General features: G+C 40.4%; 1 protein-coding gene across 1 annotated transcript in view; it reads right to left on the bottom strand.

Annotated features, from left to right (window-relative positions):
• Positions 1-19,026, bottom strand: part of LOC124545097 (flexible cuticle protein 12-like) — a 29,267-nt gene extending 10,241 nt beyond the window's left edge. The window contains exons 1-2 of the mRNA XM_047123909.1: positions 19,000-19,026; positions 8,258-8,376 (exon numbers count right to left, since the gene is read on the bottom strand). Coding sequence (XP_046979865.1) covers positions 8,258-8,376; positions 19,000-19,014 — 134 coding nt within the window. The 5' untranslated portion in view covers positions 19,015-19,026. The remainder of the gene's footprint in view (positions 1-8,257; positions 8,377-18,999) is intronic.
• Between the last annotated feature and the right edge of the window lie 463 nt (positions 19,027-19,489).

Raw genomic sequence — 19,489 nt, 5'->3', positions numbered from 1 at the left:
ACGGTCTGCTATATAGACAGATGAACTTACGTGTCTCAGAACAGGTACGACAATGAACAATGGTGTTCCGGTAGCGTAAACTTCATCGAAATGCTATAGTTTGCTGACAACGGAAACTACAGAAAGATGTTACGGAAGAGGATGCTTCCAGTTGCAAGCAGATTAATTTACATTCGAATCAACGCTGTTTCATCAACAACAGGGGTGTAATTTTAAGAAACACAGTTAATGTTTTTTATAATATAAAGCAAAAAAAAATCATAAAGAATTAACGTGAAGAAGCTAGCCGAAGAAGCAAGAAAAGAGAGCGAATAGATGGACTGTGAGAGGAGATGGAAATCCTCCCCTCCCACCCCCAACCAGATAACCCATACACACACACACACACACACACACACAAGCAGATGTGATGCAGGGGTGAGAGACTCGTATTTGTGAGGCTAGCAGTTCAAATCCACGTATGGCCATGCAGATTTAGGTTTATGCATCATTTCTCTAAATCACTTCAGGCAGGTGACAGAATGGTTCTTTTGAAAGGGCCCGGGCGATTTCCTTCCCTATACTGATTACCTCATCTTCGACGGCACGTTAAGTCCTAGTCTTCGTTTCTCACAACGAGAACATGACAAAACAAAGCTTTTATCCTCAAATGACATCCTAGATATACTGGGTACTCAGAAAGTCAGTATAAATTTGAAATATGAATAAATCACGGAAAATGACATGGGGTTTTATTAGAACCAAAAAAATACAAAAGGTCAAAATATGTCCGACAGATGGCGCTTCATCTGATCAGAATAGCAATAATTAGCATAACAAAGTAAGACAAAGCAAAGATGATGTTCTTTACAGGAAATGCTCAATATGTCCACCATCATTCCTGAACAACAGCTGTAGTCGAGGAATAATGTTGTGAACAGCACTGTAAAGCATGTCCGGAGTTATGGTGAGGCATTGGCGTCGGATGTTGTCTTTCAGCATCCCTAGAGATGTCGGTCGATCACGATACACTTGCGACTTCAGGTAACCCCAAAGCCAATAATCGCACGGACTGAGGTCTGGGGGCCTGGGAGGCCAAGCATGACGAAAATGTTGGCTGAGCACACGATCATCACCAAACGACGCAGGCAAGAAATCTTTCACGCGTCTAGCAATATGGGGTGGTTCTAATAAAACCCCATGTAATTGCAAGCATGTGTGTCACGTTTTACCTCTCTGTCTACATTATTCCGTGGTTTATTAAGTTTTCAAATTTATACTGACTTTTTGATCACCCGGTATGTAGGCTTTCATGCAGGTAAAGCAAATTACTAGCTTTTAGGAGGGTCCTGAAGATGGTTTCTATTGAGTATTCACTATTTTTTACTAGTTTTTTCTATTTTACCAACTATGGTTAGCCTTACACAGAAGCATAATTCGATGCTACTTAATGACGTATCTAATAGCGTGTTGAGATCTTTGTGGCTAGTATTCACTCAACCAGAGTGCGAATGTAGGTCGAGGTGTCGCACCGCTTCGGTCAACCACCGGGTCATGTCAGCCGCAGAGCGACTGTGAAGCAACACACCAGTCACTAGACATGGGACTGACGAGTGAGCGTGTTGTTTCGTACTCTTACGTGAAGATTATGAAATAAAACAAAAGTTTGATTCAAGTCTGAGAGTACTGTTGATATGTTATTGTTGAAAACTGATTTGGAGAGGTAGTGGTTGTGAAAAATACACGTTAAATTGCAACCAGCCACCGTTACTGATGATAGTGATTAAACCAATAGCTGAGTTACTGCTTTCAAGCCGACAGGTCCCACGTCTAAAACTACATTTAGCTTGTGCTGAACATGCCATGTTGGTTGATTTTCGTTATGGCGGGAGTTCACTGCGGTGGTGGTTCTACATATAAAAAAAAGTTCTAACGAACAGAACTACTTTACTATAACTGGAAATAAGTTCGAATTAAAACTACATAGAAAATTTTCTGTGATAAAATGCTTTAGTTTTGCTTTACTTACATGGTTAATATTTTTGTATTTCGTAACATTTCGACTACTTTTCGAAATGTCCTTGCTTCTAAGTAATGGTGATCAAGATTCAACACTTTCTTAAACTCTGAAGATGCATACTGTTTAAATCTTCACACACATACCCATACGGATGTTTCTATACAATGATGGTAATTTACAAAAGCAAAATGTTGCTAAAGTATTTGTTGTCAGATAAGTTGCAATATTTGCATAAATGTTAGAACAGGAAGTACGGAATGCATAAATCTCTGAGTAAAAAGGGAGTGGGACTATTTATGAATATGAATCTAGGGCAGAGAGTGAATTGGTGAGAACAGTTCAGTTACAGGATATTCTCAGGCAGAAAACCAACGTAACAACAATAACATATATTTTATCAGTAGTTAGGGTATACATTTTGACGTCAAAAACAGACTATGAAGAGTTAAGAGTATATGAATACATTGAATGGATAACTCAGTTTGGAAAACGAAAAAACGAGTAATAAGGGGCATAGGAACGCTGAAGGAGGGGCAGGAACTGAAGACGTCTTTTCGACAGGATGTGGGCTCCATTGTAGGATTAAGAGAGGAGGAAAAAGAACTAGAAGAATTTTGCAGTGGGGGAAGGCAAAAGAAAAAAAAAAGATATACGAAAGAATATGCTATCAAAAAATGGTTCAAATGGCTCTGAGCACCATGGGACTTAAAACCTATGGTCATCAGTCCCCTAGAATTTAGAACTACTTAAACCTAACTAACCTAAGGACATCACACAACACCCATTCATCACGAGGCAGAGAAAATCCCTGACCCCGCCGGGAATCGAACCTGGGAAATATGCTATCGGTAAGAGCAATAAGAATGAAGAACACCTCCTTGAGTTCTGTATAAATTTTAGCTAATCGGTAAGATTGCGAGAGCATGAGGTACCAATACGTTCCAAAACGCCGAGCATAGCAAAGGGTTTTTTCCGGGGCCTTGTTGGCGATAGAAAGTTCGGGTGAAGTGTTTTGGCTATCCCTTGAGCTAGGGTCTATTTCTATCCGCAATAGGAGGATCGTATTACTGTAACTATACTGCACTATAGGGCAAAGTTTGAATATTACACGCTCTTTCCAGCATAGATAAACAGAGCAAATTGGTTGGTTCTTTTTTCATTAGATGTGGTATACGGTTCTGTGCTTTCTGGGGATTCTGGAGGCAGCATTTAGTTCATGGGCGATTTCTGAGAAAACTCGAAAAAAGCCATTCCACCATATTTTTCACTATAATTTTCACTAGCAAGATATTGTTCAAATTTTAGTGGCATATTCTATTGGCATTCAGCTGAAACAGCCTTCTTCGCGTTTTCAAACATCTTTATCCGTTACCGAGAAACACCCCAATAACATGATATTTGGGTTACAAAATCGAGCCACGGATTCCAAGAAGACTATTCACAGCAGTGTGCTATAATTTTTACGATCTATTCCGAAGATCCAGGTCTCGAACAATATTGAAATTTTTTTGATATCTTTATCCATTCAGAGGTACGGAGGCTCAAATTTATCTTACTTGTACAAGAAATATTGCTGTAAAGTGTTCCCGTTATCATCAGGATTCTAAGAATCTCTTGTTGTAGTACTGAAGCACATGAAAAATTTTTGTCGACGTAAAATATGGTCTCGAGGTGTAAAATTAGTTTTACGATGTTTCAGAATCACGTAAGTCCCGTGTAACTATCAAAATTTTTCTGGCCCATGTTCTTTTCGTATGAGTGACATGTCCGACTGTGTCAGGTAAGAGACGCGAACCATCAGAAAAAATGCCCCTACTGGAGCACAAAAAGAGGAATACGCCCCTGTTTAAAAGATTATGATTGAAGATTGAGGTCCTAATTGCCTCATTCTCACTTTCTCGGCAACTTTAAAAGTTTTCCAAAAAATTTTGGCACCCGAACGTATTCGCGCTTTTCTATGCTGAGAGAGAAGGTGACAGTGGTTGCGGTAAGAGACGGAAAAGAAATACATACTGGAAGATAGTAGACAGTGGTTATGGTATAGGAAGAGCAAAAGAGACAATGACAATGGAAGAGAAAGAGAGTGACTTAGTGGCCGTGGAACACAGTTGACAGAACCCTGGTAGGAAAAGTGTGGAGGAAACAGTGCCAATGGGATAGGAATAAAAAGGAGTAGGAAGGGGAACTGGGTGAGAGCCAGTGATAATGAGACGTAAGAGTCAATGATAACGAGGAAGAGAAATGTAGTGACAGTGAGAAGTCACAGCAATAATGGGAAGGAATGAATGAGGTAGTAGCAGTAAGAGAGAGCAAAGGGGAGACTGTGACAGAAAGAGGAGGCAGTAATAGTGGGACAGAACGAAGGGGACTGTGGCTGTGAGACGGGGGACAGTGACAGTGAGACAGACACAAAGAGGAAACTGCAATGAGTTTGGCTGTATGCATAAGAACGGACAAGTTGGAGGGGATAGGTATGAGTGACTTATGGCGATGGAATAGTGAAAGGAGCTTGTAGGAAAGAGAGGTGAATTGCATGTTAAAAACAGCACGAATATGTTCGCATGTCAAAGTTTATTTGGAAAATTTTTAAAGCTGCTGTGGAAGGTAGAATGAGCCAGCTCATATCCCACTTCAGGTCAGCGTTTTTTAAGCAGGGGAATATTCCCATTTTTGGTGCTACGATAGGAATATTTCTTAACTGTTTATTAATAAATACTTTTTTCAAATATTACAAGAAGACTCGGTTTACTTAGGAAACACGTGGAGAACTGCATCATGACGAGACACACATTCCGAAATCAGATACCCAGCAGCAGATATACACAATTTTTAATGCTAAAGAGTGGACGGAAATTTAAGAGAGTCTTCAGGAAGAATCAGTAAGTACTAATTCGGATAATGAACTACTGAGGAACGACGGTGTACTTCTCTGAGGCTGCAAATACTGTGATAATGGATGCCATCGTATTCAGTTAAGCTGAAGAGAAATGGTCATCTCTAAAATAGGACAGTTAGATATAGGTGCAAGGAAGGAAATACGAAGAATTCTCGGGTAATAATAAATACTTCAGGTGATCGACGAAAGAAGGTAGTAAGAGAACCTGAAGGTTGCTGGTTCCGTCGAACCAACGCAATTTGGTACTAGTTATGGCGATGGTTTCGTGTTCTGTATGTGCGAAGATCAGATCTGTAACCCACCACTTACATTTAGGTTTCGATGGTTTCCTTCGAAAAGAATATGACCAGTACTGCTTTCTGCCTTTGTCTAAACAGAGTCTGTGCTCCGACCTCAATAATCGTGTGATCTTGTATTCGACGTGGAGTTAAACTATACTTCCTTTCTTTCGACCTTGGGAAAGTTTTCGTTACAACAGAATCACTGGGAATGGAAGGACAGATGTTGGTGTAGACACTGCACCAACGTCCCATATTTTATTTTGACACCTGTGTTCACTGTCCTTTAGAAGTCAAACGAAACTGCTCATCTATTTCTATATAAGAAACACCCCATGCCCTTCTCGAGTAGTGAATGTATGCCGGCAACCGATTTTAATACTATCACCGTACCTAAGATAAGCATATTAATATGACTTCACAGTCCTGCTCATTACACGACTAAAGCTTTGGCTTAACAAATACGAAATATGAAGCAGGTAACTGTAAAGAAAAAGTAGCGATAAAATTACCTATGGCTCAGTAATTCGGAAGAGCAGTAAGATATTTATCTCTCGGTGCTGAAACACCTCTCTAAAAATGATTTGTAGAAGAATGTTAATGAATATGTTTGTAGCCGGTAGCAGCTATTGTTCATTGCAATCTAATAATCTGCGAAATCTCTCTTGACGACCAATATTCTGTAGATTAGAATCATTGAGCCTGTAAAAGCGAATATGTGAGATAATGTCATTTATGTATCCTTTAGGTGGGGATAATCAGCCACCAAACAATTGTTAAAGTTCGTGGTGAACCTTCAGCTGTCCTTTATCTTGCACAATGCGATTCGCTACTAGTTTCGATCAAAGAATATTATCAAGCATAAGCCTAAAACTGATAAATCAAATCAATAAGACTACACTATTTACAGGCAAATAGAAGGCTAAATAATGTATTACCTACTGGCATGAACAGCTGGAAAGTTATACCATAATACAAGAAATTTGCTCTTTTAAGCCCACGACAGTAGTACAATACAATAATAGCTGTGCACATTTGATTCCATAAAGAAGCTAAGTTCACAACGACTACCATTCGCACACTGACTGGTGTAATCAGGAAACACATTCAAGGATATAGTAAAAAACCACAACATGTCAAAGATAAAAACTACAGAACATGCCAGCAATAGCAGTATCAACTGAACTGGAGATACACTTTAGTATTTGGTTACATGAGAACATTATACAATAAGCAGCTAAATAATGAAACTACAAATGTACAATTATAATATATACGTAAATGTCCGTAGAAACTTTCCTAACCCGAAATACATCATAACTGCAGAATCGAGAGCGGCTGAAAATCATAGAAAGCCGTTTATTGACATCAGATAAAGCCACATTGGCGAATTTTGTATCTTACAAAACGTAGTTAAATTACATCTACAGTGTGAATAATAGCCTCACAGAGTATCTTACACCAAATTATACTATGACAGTAACTGCAGTCCTAATGAGCATATAGATAAAAATTTTATGGCACTTTTAATTCCACATACTCAAAGAAAAATGTGTGTGTGTGTGTGAAGAGGGGGGGGGGGGACTTCTGTATGCAGCAGATTATTACATGTTTTCATTTGGTTATTTTTCCCCTTCTTTTTTCCTTTTTTCCTTATTTTTTATTTATTTTTGACTATTATTTATTTTTTATGTTTTGCAGTTTACATTCTTTCTTTATTATTTACAAAATACAGACATCCTCTAGGAATTTCCGCCCAAAATAAAATTTTACAGAAGAACTGGATATGAAGTAGAAAAACTAAAAATTGCATACAACCTGTACTGTTCAGTGAGTTGCTGGTCAGATGTTTATCACTTATAAAATCAAAAAAATATCTACCCTTACACATCTCGTGAAGATAGGTACCATAATCAGTATCGGTTATGTTTACAAAATACATCCTGAACTATTATTAAAAGGAATTCAGGAAAATGTTGCATTTAACATTTAAATATTTGTTACCAGGAAATAATCTACATTAAAAAAAGAAGTTAAACTCCAAAAAAATTGACAATCCAGTTTTGCTAAAAGACTTTACAACAAGGCTAAGATGAGGACCAAATATATGCTTAGAACTTCTGCTCAATGATGGGGCTTAATAACAGAATCCCTAATCACCAAACATCTCTATAATCCCAGTAGAAACCCTTGCTTTCAGTTTTACTGAAGATTGTTTTGAATTTCCTGTAAGCTGAATCTGTTCTTCCTGTAATAATTTCTTTTTCGATATCTTCGCATGTTTCCTCCAGCCATTTCGTCTCAGCTTCCCTGCACTTCCTATTTATTTCATTCCTCAGCGACTTTTATTTCTTTACTTCTGAATTTCCCTGGACATTATTCTACTGTCTTCTTTCACCGATCACCTGAAGTGTTTCTCCTCTTACCCCTGATTTCTTCGCAGTTACCTTCTTTGTACTTATGTGTTTCTTCCAACTTTTATTATTGCCCTTCTTAGAGATGTCCATTACTCTTCAGCTGTTCTACCTACTGAGCTATTCTTTATTGCTGCATATATAGCCTTAGAGAACTTCAAGCATATCTAGTCATCCCTCAGTACTTCCGTATCCCACTAGTTTTCGTATTGGTTCTTCCTTACTAATCTCTTAAACGTCAGCCGACTCTTCATCTCAACTAAATTTTGATCATAAGGACGAATATATTTTTCCCGTTTGTTTTTCGGCTGCCTGTCTGTCCGACTGTTAAAGCCACCTTTTCTCACGAATTACAATAGCAAATGCCAAAGCATAGAAAATGTTTAAACTTAAACTTGAAATTAAAACTTTCTCGAAAGTCTTGGAATGCTCAGGACCTGTATCTCTTCAGTATCAATATCGATAACAGGCAAAAACTGTTGAAATTGTTGATTCCTGTAGTTCGTGAACTATCTGCATATATAACTATGTTTATACGGAACCCTCAGAGTGGGACTCGTACCCGAATTTGGCTTTTTTTTAATAAACAGTCGTAGTAAAACGATTATGTATGTGTATCACAGTTAAGTGTGAGACCGTGTGGTTGTGGCAGAGCACTTTAATGACATACCTCCAGTGCCACGGTTCAACTCCATTGAAGTCATTCTCCAACACGACAATAGGAGCGTCCCTTGGATTAAACTGCGGTGCTGCTAGAACAACTTTCACGATGACAGCAACCAGGAAAATCTAGAAAATATGGACAAAAGAAATGTTAACAGCTCGAGAAATACTAACTCTCCACCCCCGTCTCATTCATTCTCTCATCCTCCCACCCTGGATCCCTCCCTCCCTCTCTGTCTCTCTGTCTCTCTGTCTCTCTCTCTCTCTCACACACACACACACACACACACAAACACATAGAACATACATATAAAATATACAAATACACCCAAGTACACTCATTCGCATACGTACATTCTTATTAACTCTCTGTTTCTCGAGACAACGACACAAATTTGATAAATGGGTCACGTAGTGAAGGAGTGTTCCGGTTTTCTTTTATCGTTCAACTTTGACGGTCTAGTCAGTTACTAAGAGATATTGTCATTTTTTTAAATTTCTTTTATATGATTACTTTTCTGGTTTATGCCGGTAGGAAATGTAATCCTACACCGGAATGGTCGTCCGTAAATTTAAATGAGTCATTTATACTTGGAACGAGACATTACGTGAGTATATAAGGCAATAATGAGGATTACTATGGCAAATCAGCAAGTAATATTAAGTTGGTGCATAAGTTCGTAGCGTTTTTCCTCAGGTTTAATAAAAAAACACATAACAGTGACTTTAATAATTAATAATATATTCTTCTTACTTACAATAGTCTGCCAACTCTGTGGTAACTTCTCAATTCTGCAACTGTAGAAACCAAGTGTCCTTGTGGCTAAAAACTCGTCGAGCAATGTTCGGAGCATGTTTGGTACAGAGCGTGTTTGATAGAGAGCAGGAAAGATGAAAATCTGAGGGCGCTAGACCAGGTGAATAAGGTGGATGTGGAATGACTTTCCTAGACAACTCCTATATAGTGTTTTTGACAGTCCAACAGAATGTGGGCGAGCGCTATCATGGAATAGCATCACTTCAAGCAGTCTGCCTGATCGTTATTCTTGGAATGCATCTACAAGACGTCACAGTTGTTCGCTGTAAATGTCAACAGTGGTGGGTATACAGGGTGTTACAAAAAGGTACGGCCAAACTTTCAGGCAACATTCCTCACACACAAGTAAAGAAAAGATGTTATGTGGACATGTGTCCGGAATCGCTTAATTTCCATGTTGGAGCTCATTTTAGTTTCGTCAGTATGTACTGTACTTCCTCGATTCACCGCCAGTTGGCCCAATTGAACGAAGGTAATGTTGACTTCGGTGCTTGTGTTGACATGCTACTCATTGCTCTACAGTACTAGCATGAAACACATCAGTACGTAGCATCAACAGGTTAGTGTTCATCACGAACGTGGTTTTGCAGTCAGTGCAATGTTTACAAATGCGGAGTTGGCAGATGCCCATTTGATGTATGGATTAGCACGGGGCAATAGCCTTGGTGCGGTACGTTTGTATCGAGACAGATTTCCAGAACGAAGGTGTCCCGACAGGAAGACGTTCGAAGCAATTGATTGGCGTCTTAGGAGCACGGAACATTCCAGCCTATGACTCGCGACTGGGGAAGACCTAGAACGACGAGGACACCTGCAATGGACGAGGCAATTCTTCGTGCAGTTGACGATAACCCTAATGTCAGCGTCAGAGAAGTTGCTGCTGTACAAGGTAACGTTGACCACGTCACTGTATGGAGAATGCTACGAGAGAACCAGTTGTTTCCGTACCATGTGCAGCGTGTGCAGGCACTATCAGCAGCTGATTGGCCTCCACGGGTACACTTCTGCGAATGGTTCATCCAACAATGTGTCAATCCTCATTTCAGTGCAAATGTTCTCTTTACGGATGAGGCTTCATTCCAACGTGATCAAATTGTAAATTTTCACAATCAACATGTATTGGCTGACGAGAATCCGCACGCAATTGTGCAATCACTTCATCAACACAGATTTTCTATGAACGTTTGGGCAGGCATTGTTGGTGATGTCTTGATTGGGCCCCATGTTCTTCCACCTACGATCAATGGTGCACGTTATCATGATTTCATACGGGATACTCTACCTGTGCTGCTAGAACATGTGCCTTTAGAAGTACGACACAACATGTGGTTCATGAACGATGGAGCCCCTGCACATTTCAATCGAAGTGTTCGTATGCTTCTCAACAACATATTCGGTGACCTATGGATTGGTAGAGGCGGACCAATTCCATGGCCTCCACGCTCTCCTGACCTCAACCCTCTTGACTTTCATTTATGGGGGCATTTGAAAGCTCTTGTTTACGCAACCCCGGTACCAAATGTAGAGACTCTTTGTGCTCGTATCGTGGACGGCTGTGATACAATACGCCATTCTCCAGGGCTGCATCAGCGCATCAGGAATTCCATGCGGCGGAGGGTGGATGCATGTACCCTCGCTAACAGAGGACATTTTGAACATTTCCTGTAACAAAGTGTTTGAAGTCACGCTGGTACGTTCTGCTGCTGTGGTTTCCATTCCATGATTAATGTGATTGAAGAGAAGTAATAAAATGAGCTCTAACATGAAAAGTAAGCGTTTCCGGACACATGTCCACATAACATTTTCTTTCTTTGTGTGTGAGGAATGTTTCCTGAAAGTTTGGCAGTACCTTTTTGTAACACCCTGTATATCGGGAAAGCAATTCTTAATACACCACACTGTCGCTGTTCCAGTACCGCTGTATCTTTTGTGGATGGGCATGAGTTGCTGTTTTATTGGGTCTCAATCATTCCTTTCTTCTCCTTATGATCGCATGAAGGCGCCAGTTCTCGTCATCAGTAACGGTACAGGTAGGAATGGTCGGTGTTGTTCACGAGCCAACTGATGACGAGCAAGCAGAGGTGAACATATGGCCTCCCACTGGCTTTTGTCACTTTGGCTTAGAGCCTGCGATATACTTACACACTATTTGTGAACCTTTACTACTGCACGAAAATGTCGCACGATTCTGGAATGATCGCAATTCAACACATTTGGGGAGTTCTAGAATATACTGACGTGTATCATTGTAGATTAATGCGTTCAAACGATCTTCATCAAACCCGAAGCTCTTCTTGGACATGGAAACCCCTAATGTCAAAACGATCCTCCGTAAAACGAGTAAAGTATTTTCTTGCCGAGCTCTGGTCAGTGGCATTATCCTCATACACGGGGAATAGTTCCTTGCTCTCTCCGCTGCTGTCACCCTTCTATTGATCTCAAATAGGAGAATATATCGGAAATATTCTACTTAGCACTTTATTTTATAGCGGCCAATGCTCCATTCACTATCTCCAAACGACAAAATTAATGTAAGTAAAAAAATGACAATCTCTGAACAAACCCATAGTGACCGGAATACCGACATGCAAACAAAAACGCCACGACCTTATGCATCACCCCAATATACAAATTTATTTATTTCTTAACTGGGAGATAAATTATTCTTCATTGCAAGTATCATGGCAATGAAACGTTCACATATCATTGAATCGTTGATGCAAATTCAACGCACTAATCTATAATCTTCAGCTCTTTTCCATCTGATACTTTTTTATTGGAAGTAAAGCATTTTATTACTACCTATTAGCTAATTCCGTCTTCCTGAGCGTTACAAGTTGTACCATGCTGAATATGATATCCAGGTTACAGAATTTCATGATACACACAGCAATGTGAAAATAAAAACGCGTGGAAGTTCAAAATGTTTAAATGTGTATGAAATCTTATGGGACTTAACTGCTAAGGTCATCAGTCCCTAAGCTTACACACCATTTAACCTAAATTATCCTAAGGACAAACACACACACCCATGTCCGAGGAAGGACTCGAACCTCCGCCGGGACCAGCCGGACAGTCCATGACTGCAGCGCCTTAAACCGCTCGGCTAATCCCGCGTGGCAAACGCGTGAAAGCTTCCTTAATGAAAATTCAGCAGTGTCATGGTAGACAATGGCACAACTAACACAGACGTGAAGTTCTAGGTGTAGCATGAAAGAAGTGCATTTTATCACAGCGTCAGCAAGGAAACTGTATAGGTCTCGCCTCGGGGCCCATTGTCTCCCTACGTGCGTATGTTTAAGTGTGAGATGTGAAAACTATTCTGTCCTCAGATTATCTTACATGCAAGTGGAACATTTCTGGAGATGTTTTCTTTATCAAAACCTTGTCTATGAAGTCACCTCTACAACTTCTACAAGCCTGTAGTGGAATTGTGAAATACCCTGTACATGAAATGTTATACATATGTTGGTTATGCCGTACTGCTCAGTGGAAAATTCTCACTTCTTCACAATTCCAGTACCGCTCCCGAGTGGGCTGGTGGATGAGACACTAAATTCGTATTGACAGACAGGGTTAAATTTTCTTCTGGTCTTGTTAACGTACATTTTCCTTGGTCACCATGAATCGTCCTTCCAATTTCATTTTTCTTCCTTGTATTTACCGAGATTTTCTCAGCCTTTATTTACTCGTCTGCGAGGGGAAGCTGAGCCGAAACCTCGTTTGAAGCCATTGGAGATCTTGCGTCTGGTACTGCATGTTAATTGAAAGCGTTAGGTCTCGAACATGAAGGCGATGAACCTCTTCCGCTCTCGTAGCCGGCAAACAATTTGTCCAAAGGGAAAGCAGATATGGGGTTATTCGATATACAAGAAGAAAACAAAATAACCTGTGGTTACTCATGATACGAGAGTTTTAATGCATTTCGCCATATCGCTACAAGAGCCATGCGCCAAGTGATAGATATCTCTAAGAAAGCCACATTTAGGAACTGGCTTTCTGTGATCATCCTGTCACATCAGAAGTAGTCTTCTGACAGCAATCAACACTCGATTCCATTACTCTCTCAACTATAGCTATTCATGGATGTGCTGGTAGGGACAATCGGTCTCGTGTCAGCAAGTGTGGCGACAGGTGACTCTCTGTTCGAGTTCTTGCAAACCAATTTTCCTCTTTGTTCCCACTCCTCCAGGCGACAGAATTACAGAAAACATTTGAAGAAAAATCTACAAACTCGAGTTACGAAAAGCGACATAAATTATCAAAAATGTGGTACCCCAAACCTCGTGAAACTTCTGTCCAGTGACACATTAGTCAGTGAATGAGACCTCAATCGACCGACATGTAAATGGCGTGTAGGATGATAAATCCAAAAAGTTTAGTGATGTAGATGAGAACATTTCAGTGGGTGTAAAAGCTATCTGAAACTGAAGAATGCCCGATGACATTAGCAATCTGTGAAAAATTAACTGATGTAGAGTAACGTAGATCACTAAGCTTCCCTCGGATCAGTTGTGCGATGTATGACGTAACATGTTACTACGATACGTGGTCGAAATATAGCTGAATGCTGACCATTTACAGATGAATTTATACACTAATAGCAATACTTAACTTAGATACATATTGATACTGAACATCACAAGAAAGCAGGATTATGCAATACTTGACATGGGAAATAAAAATTTATCGAATGAAATTAAATTTGTGATAAAAACATAAAACAAGAGAAGTAAGAATAGCATTATAATTCACCGAGAAGTTAAACAAGTTTTGCCGTCTTTCCACAATTTTATTCAGTTTACTTTTAAACGACATGATACAAAGTGGAAAGAGAAAACGTAAAATAAAAAAGGAATAAAACTAGATGAGGACCATTACATAAAAAAGTAATCTACCAGCTGTCTATAATCAAAGAAGTCCAGCATGGGCTGTAATTATCGTATGCTGGTGAAAAGTGGTAGATATCCTAATACGCTGATGCGCAACCGATTTACTCTGGAAAAAAAATAGTTCCAATTTTGGGCACCAGGTAGAAATCTGGCGCTGTGAATAAATGAAAGACAAATAGAAATGTTTCCAAACGTAATGAATTAGGAACGGGTCGTGGGCAGAGGAGGTCAAACAAGTGAGAATGTCATAATATTGATTTTGCTGTTAATCGCCGCCTACACGGGATGTTCAGTACGAGCACCGGAGTCGACGACGAGATTCTACACCCGTAAAACGACATGATCAGCAGTTTTTTGGAGCACTTCTCTGAACAGCATTTTCCTGTATATTATTCTTCAGATGATGTAGGTACGGAACTTGTCCCAGGTAAACGCATTCTCCTAGATATCCTCAGAGTTAAAAGTCACATGGATTCAGATCAGGTGATTCTTGCAGGTCATACATCGGGAAGACCTCTGGAGATAACACGTTCGTGGGCGAACTACATACGGTGTTGTCCTATCTTTTACGAGAACAGTGGTTTGCACACAGTTGCGCAGTTCCAGAGCAGGGATCACACCGTGTGCAAGAAAGTCTCGATAACGTGCGTACGTCACGTTACACCTAACAGGCCTTCGCTTCGAATACCCGAGCGCGCTTCCCAGACAGACCCAGATTTCCATGTGTCGCCGTGTTGTCTACAGTCTATACCCGTACACGTACTGTGAATCCTGTGAGGGGAGAGACGTATGATTAAAGCTGCGGCCTTATTTTTAGGCATGAAATACCATATTATAGTACCTGTGTTGTTTCTATGTAGACATACTGTGCAACGTCCATCAGACACGCATGCATGCATGCATGTCTGAAAGACATTGCAGAGTCCATCGAAGCAACACAGACCCTGAAATATGGTAGAAGTGTTCACAACAACACTGGACACAAGAGTAGTCAGACTTTCCGGTTCTCCGAATGTTGCTAGAAGGCACCCGCCATCGTCGTATGGGACCAGCAACTCACTCCTTCGCAAGTCGCCCTTACTTTCGCGACCTATATCGATACAGGGAATTCGTGACCGTTGCTCTAGTCGTTACATTCTCCAGGTCTCACACCCATTGGAGACATCTGGTCGCGGGTTGGTCAGGGGCTGCAGACAAGCTAGGCACGAAGCCAGTCTTCATGTGCTACGGTTGAGTGGAAGCAGCAAGTCTGTCATCTCATCTGATTTCGACTCGAGTTCCTTCCAGTTTAGATCCTTTACTGCTGGAGGTAATAACTATCTGTGCTACGTTTTTGATCCTGTATATCTACAAATCACCTAGAAGTTTAATAATGTATTCCCCCTAGTGCACTGTACACACACACAATAAGTAATATTTCGACATTTGCCATCGTTCCTTGTTCTTCAGACAGCTAGTTGTGTAGCTATTTTCCACTTATGATAATGACACTGATAATAATAACTGCTTGTTGGCTGTTAGCCCTGCATCGAGGGTGTCCCTAGTAGGCACTTATGGGAATGAATTCCAGAAATGTATAGTACCCAAACAGTCAAAAGCATGTCGAACAAAAGGTAGATAAGGGAAGGAAAACCCCGACAGGTAACGCTTGATGATCGGCAACTTCAAGGGCGGAGGAATGTAACAGATTCGTTACAGTCAGTAGTCAGAAAGATCTGTTTCCTTATGCTAAGGTCAGCCCATGTTTCACCTTGTAAAAGGTAAAAAGTATATCCCGAATAAAAAAATATTGTTAGAAAAATATCTACGAAAATGCACGCTGCATAGGACCGGCAGAGCACACTGGACCTGCTACTCACTGGCACAACATACGAGCCATCGGTGCTGGGCAGGCACTGAGAGCAGCCTCCCGTCAGTTACAGACAAGACTACGTACGCATCGTTTGCAGCTCGTACTATCTATAGTACTAGCGCTGTAGCTAGATCACAAATCAAAATGCCAGTGCACATGAAACTGATCGGACATACACTGTCTAATCACAAATGCCGCGACATCCCTATTTATAGCGTATTTGTCCACTAGATATGCCTAGAGAGGAATCCACCGTCATAAAATGAGGGAGTGGGAGTGGAGTACTGTCTTGTCTGTACAGGAACAGTAACCAGAATAAGTCGAACAGGAGACCTCAGTTACTTCGAACTTGGGCTCTTCATTGTATGTGACGCCTGTAAAGCTGGACAAGGTGTTGCTGACGTCGAGAATTGCAGAGTTGGTTGTAAAAAATCACATAAAGTCAGTGGAAAGGCTCACCCCTGAGTTCCAAAACGCTACGAGCAGTCCATCTGGCACAATGCTTCCGCATAGGGATTTAAAAAAGTGGAGTAGAGTGCTCGAGCAGATTTTCAAACGGCCCCGGAAATCTGTAGTCAGTGCTATGTGAACGTGAGGTGGTGCGATGAACGACGCCACTGGATAGTGAATGAGTGGAAACAAGTGATCTGGAGAGATGAATCACGCTACATCCTGCGGCAGTCCGATGGAAGCATTTGTATTTTGCGAATGTATGGTGAATGTTACCTGCCATTATGTGTACTGCTAACAGCAAAGTACAGACGAGTTTGGGTAACCCGATGGAGGCTTTCTAGTCATTAGGGTGTGGTTTCCTAGTTGTGCTTTGACAACGCTAAGTGCTGAAGAATATGAACACTTCTTACAGTATTGTGTATCGCCTGCACGAGAGAAATAGTTCGAAGACAATGATTATTTTTGTCGGTATCACAATGCTTCCTGCCAAAAAGTAGTATCTGTGTGCCAAAGGTCGTGCACAGTAATGTTCCTCAAATGGACTGGTCTGCAGGAGTCCCGACCTGAGGGAGTTATGACTTCGATTTCACTCGAAACAGCATCGTCCACCATCTTTACCTTCTCTGGTTTCGACACTTCGGGAATTATGGCCTGACACTGAAAGACACCGTTTAAAGTGTCCCCATCGGAGTTGAAGCCGTCTTGAAGGCGAAAGGCTCACACACAATATTAATTTCTACTAATAGGTGACCGAACACTTTCGATCAGACTGTGTATGAACTCATTAATTATTCGCCGCTCCTATTCAGAGACCGAGTCATATGAAACATATTCTAGAGCAGAGCTATATGTACAGGCCAGAAAAACCAGTTATCCGCAATACAAAGATTTGTTTCAGCACCGGAGAGCTTTACTACATAGGGTCATTTTTGAAGTTGCATGACATTGCTTTCATTCGACCTTTGAAACTACTTACGTGGCCAATTACGGAGGCACGTACAATTTGACGTTAACACCGACCCACTGTACTTCTTGACGCTTTTCATTGTAAAAAAAATTATTCCCGGAGGTGAAAAAAGTGACAAGTGGCACAAAAAATCCTAGGCTCTGCAGAAGCTAGAATCCTGAGGATTGGCAGTCTGACATTAACCCACCTGGCCACTGAGCATTCATTGAAATCAAGGGAACTAACAGTGGTTGCATATTAGTGACATAGTTTTGTAGCGAATGGTCTGGTACCAATAATAACTATTTTTCATAAACATCGTTAAGTGCAACCCATAATCTGCAGATAACCTAAATTCAGAACATGAATAAATATAGGTATATGTCAAACGACGTAAAAGCCATGTAGGAATTTATATATGTCTACGTTGTCCCAGTATAAATTTCAAGAGGGGAATTTTCTCAAAACAAACTGTGAAGAGTCTGCAAGAATAAACTCTGCTCCTTTCACTGTAATGGCGACTGCAGATCACACTTGTGCAGAACACCTGCAGAACAGTACGGGGGTTCTCGGTTAACACTCAGGATACTGATAACGTGTTGCTCAAACTGACCTTATGAAAGCCGTATCGTGAAATAGGAGAAATCCATTAAATAATAAGAATAGTAATAATATTAATGAAGTTACACATTCCATAAAAAAATTTCTGGATTGAAAGTAGTTGTCTGTTACTAAATAAGCCACCAAAGGTTTTGAAAGTAGTATAGTCCATGAATGTCTACGCTAAATTAAATTCTGATCAATTGTTTAAAACGAGTTTCTAATGGGAATATATTGTTCACACTATGATGAGATGACAGAATATGATCCAGCGTGAATACAGGATATTACCCTCACTACAAATTTCTTGCAACGAAATGTAGGTTACTACACAATACAGATCCACAAGACAGCAGTGGCAGTAAAAACAGCAGGATGCCAGTTTCTGTCTACAACTTGTAATGACACAAAATACAAAAATGAGTAAATGGAGTAGTTTGTCTCCAAGACTTGAGAAAGCACAAAATAAGTGACTTAACAGAATCATTTCACCATTGCTCAAAAGTGTTTACTTAATTATTTATTTATTTTTCACAAAAGTAAATTCTCCTCAGTGCCTAGGCAGCAAATACTGTCGCTACTGTGAGAATTAAGGCTGCCGTTGTTATTAACATAGAGAGAATTTTCAAGACACCAGTTTGATTACACATGTTATTTAGAATTTCTTCTGTTGATTCCGTATATTGACATACATCTGCTAAAAGTGCTAGTACTGCTTGTTGTGTATTAAATGCGTCTTTTACTTACATGGTGGACATCAGACTGAACCTTTCAGATATTCATTTATGAATCTCTCTACTCAGAAAGTTGTCCGCTTACTATATTTATGACCTACGTATGTAACCTATTTTATTCTTTTCATTAACTATAGCGGGAATTATTTCGCAGTTACGTAATGAAGCTGACGTAGAGTTTCTAGCAAAATTCTGCTATTCGCTCAGTAAAATTTCTTCGACAAGTCACAAAAAATTTAAAAAGGAGTTAATAAAAATTAACTTGCCCTGCTATGATAACTTTTACTTATTAAAAATTTGCTAATGGAGTATGTAAATTGTGTTACAGGTCTACCAGTCCATTGAAACGCAAAATGACAGGCCTTTGTTCAGGCATTTACGACAGCAACAGTAGCGGACAGGTTTTACTAGTAACAATTATTACACAAGGACCAGAATATATCGCGGTGACTCACCCTGATGACCGCCATTTCTGCTGGAGGTGCCTGGAGAACTAGTGCCCTCCGATGCGCACGCCGTAATATATAAGGTCCTTGGAGGGCATCGTTCCCCACTCACCGGTAGGCCGCCAAAGGCCGCGCCAGTCATCTCCATGAGCTGTGCCAGAAACTTGTTTGAAATTGCTCAAGGTAATGCCCCATTACTAGCCGGCTGTTCACTTTTTTACAGTCCTACGGCCAGGGATCAGATAATCCTGCCACGCGTCAGATGCAAGGATAATTGAAGTATTCTGCCTTCAAACGTTAAATCGAAGAGCTAAAGTATCACGACAATGGAGGTGGAAAATAGCAACAACGAAAATTTCTGCTCAAGTAACAGCAAGCACGGTAATTTGCAAAATATAATGCGAGCATACAGTCTCTATCACTGCTGTGTACCGTCTGCCAATTTATGGTTCCAAGAATGAACAACCAGGCATCTGAATTTCGCACCTGAGCAGTCGTC

This window comes from Schistocerca americana, chromosome 8 (genome assembly GCF_021461395.2).
Source record: "Schistocerca americana isolate TAMUIC-IGC-003095 chromosome 8, iqSchAmer2.1, whole genome shotgun sequence".
NCBI classification, from domain to species: Eukaryota; Metazoa; Arthropoda; class Insecta; order Orthoptera; family Acrididae; genus Schistocerca; species Schistocerca americana.
This window is presented reverse-complemented; position numbering and strand designations above follow the sequence as displayed.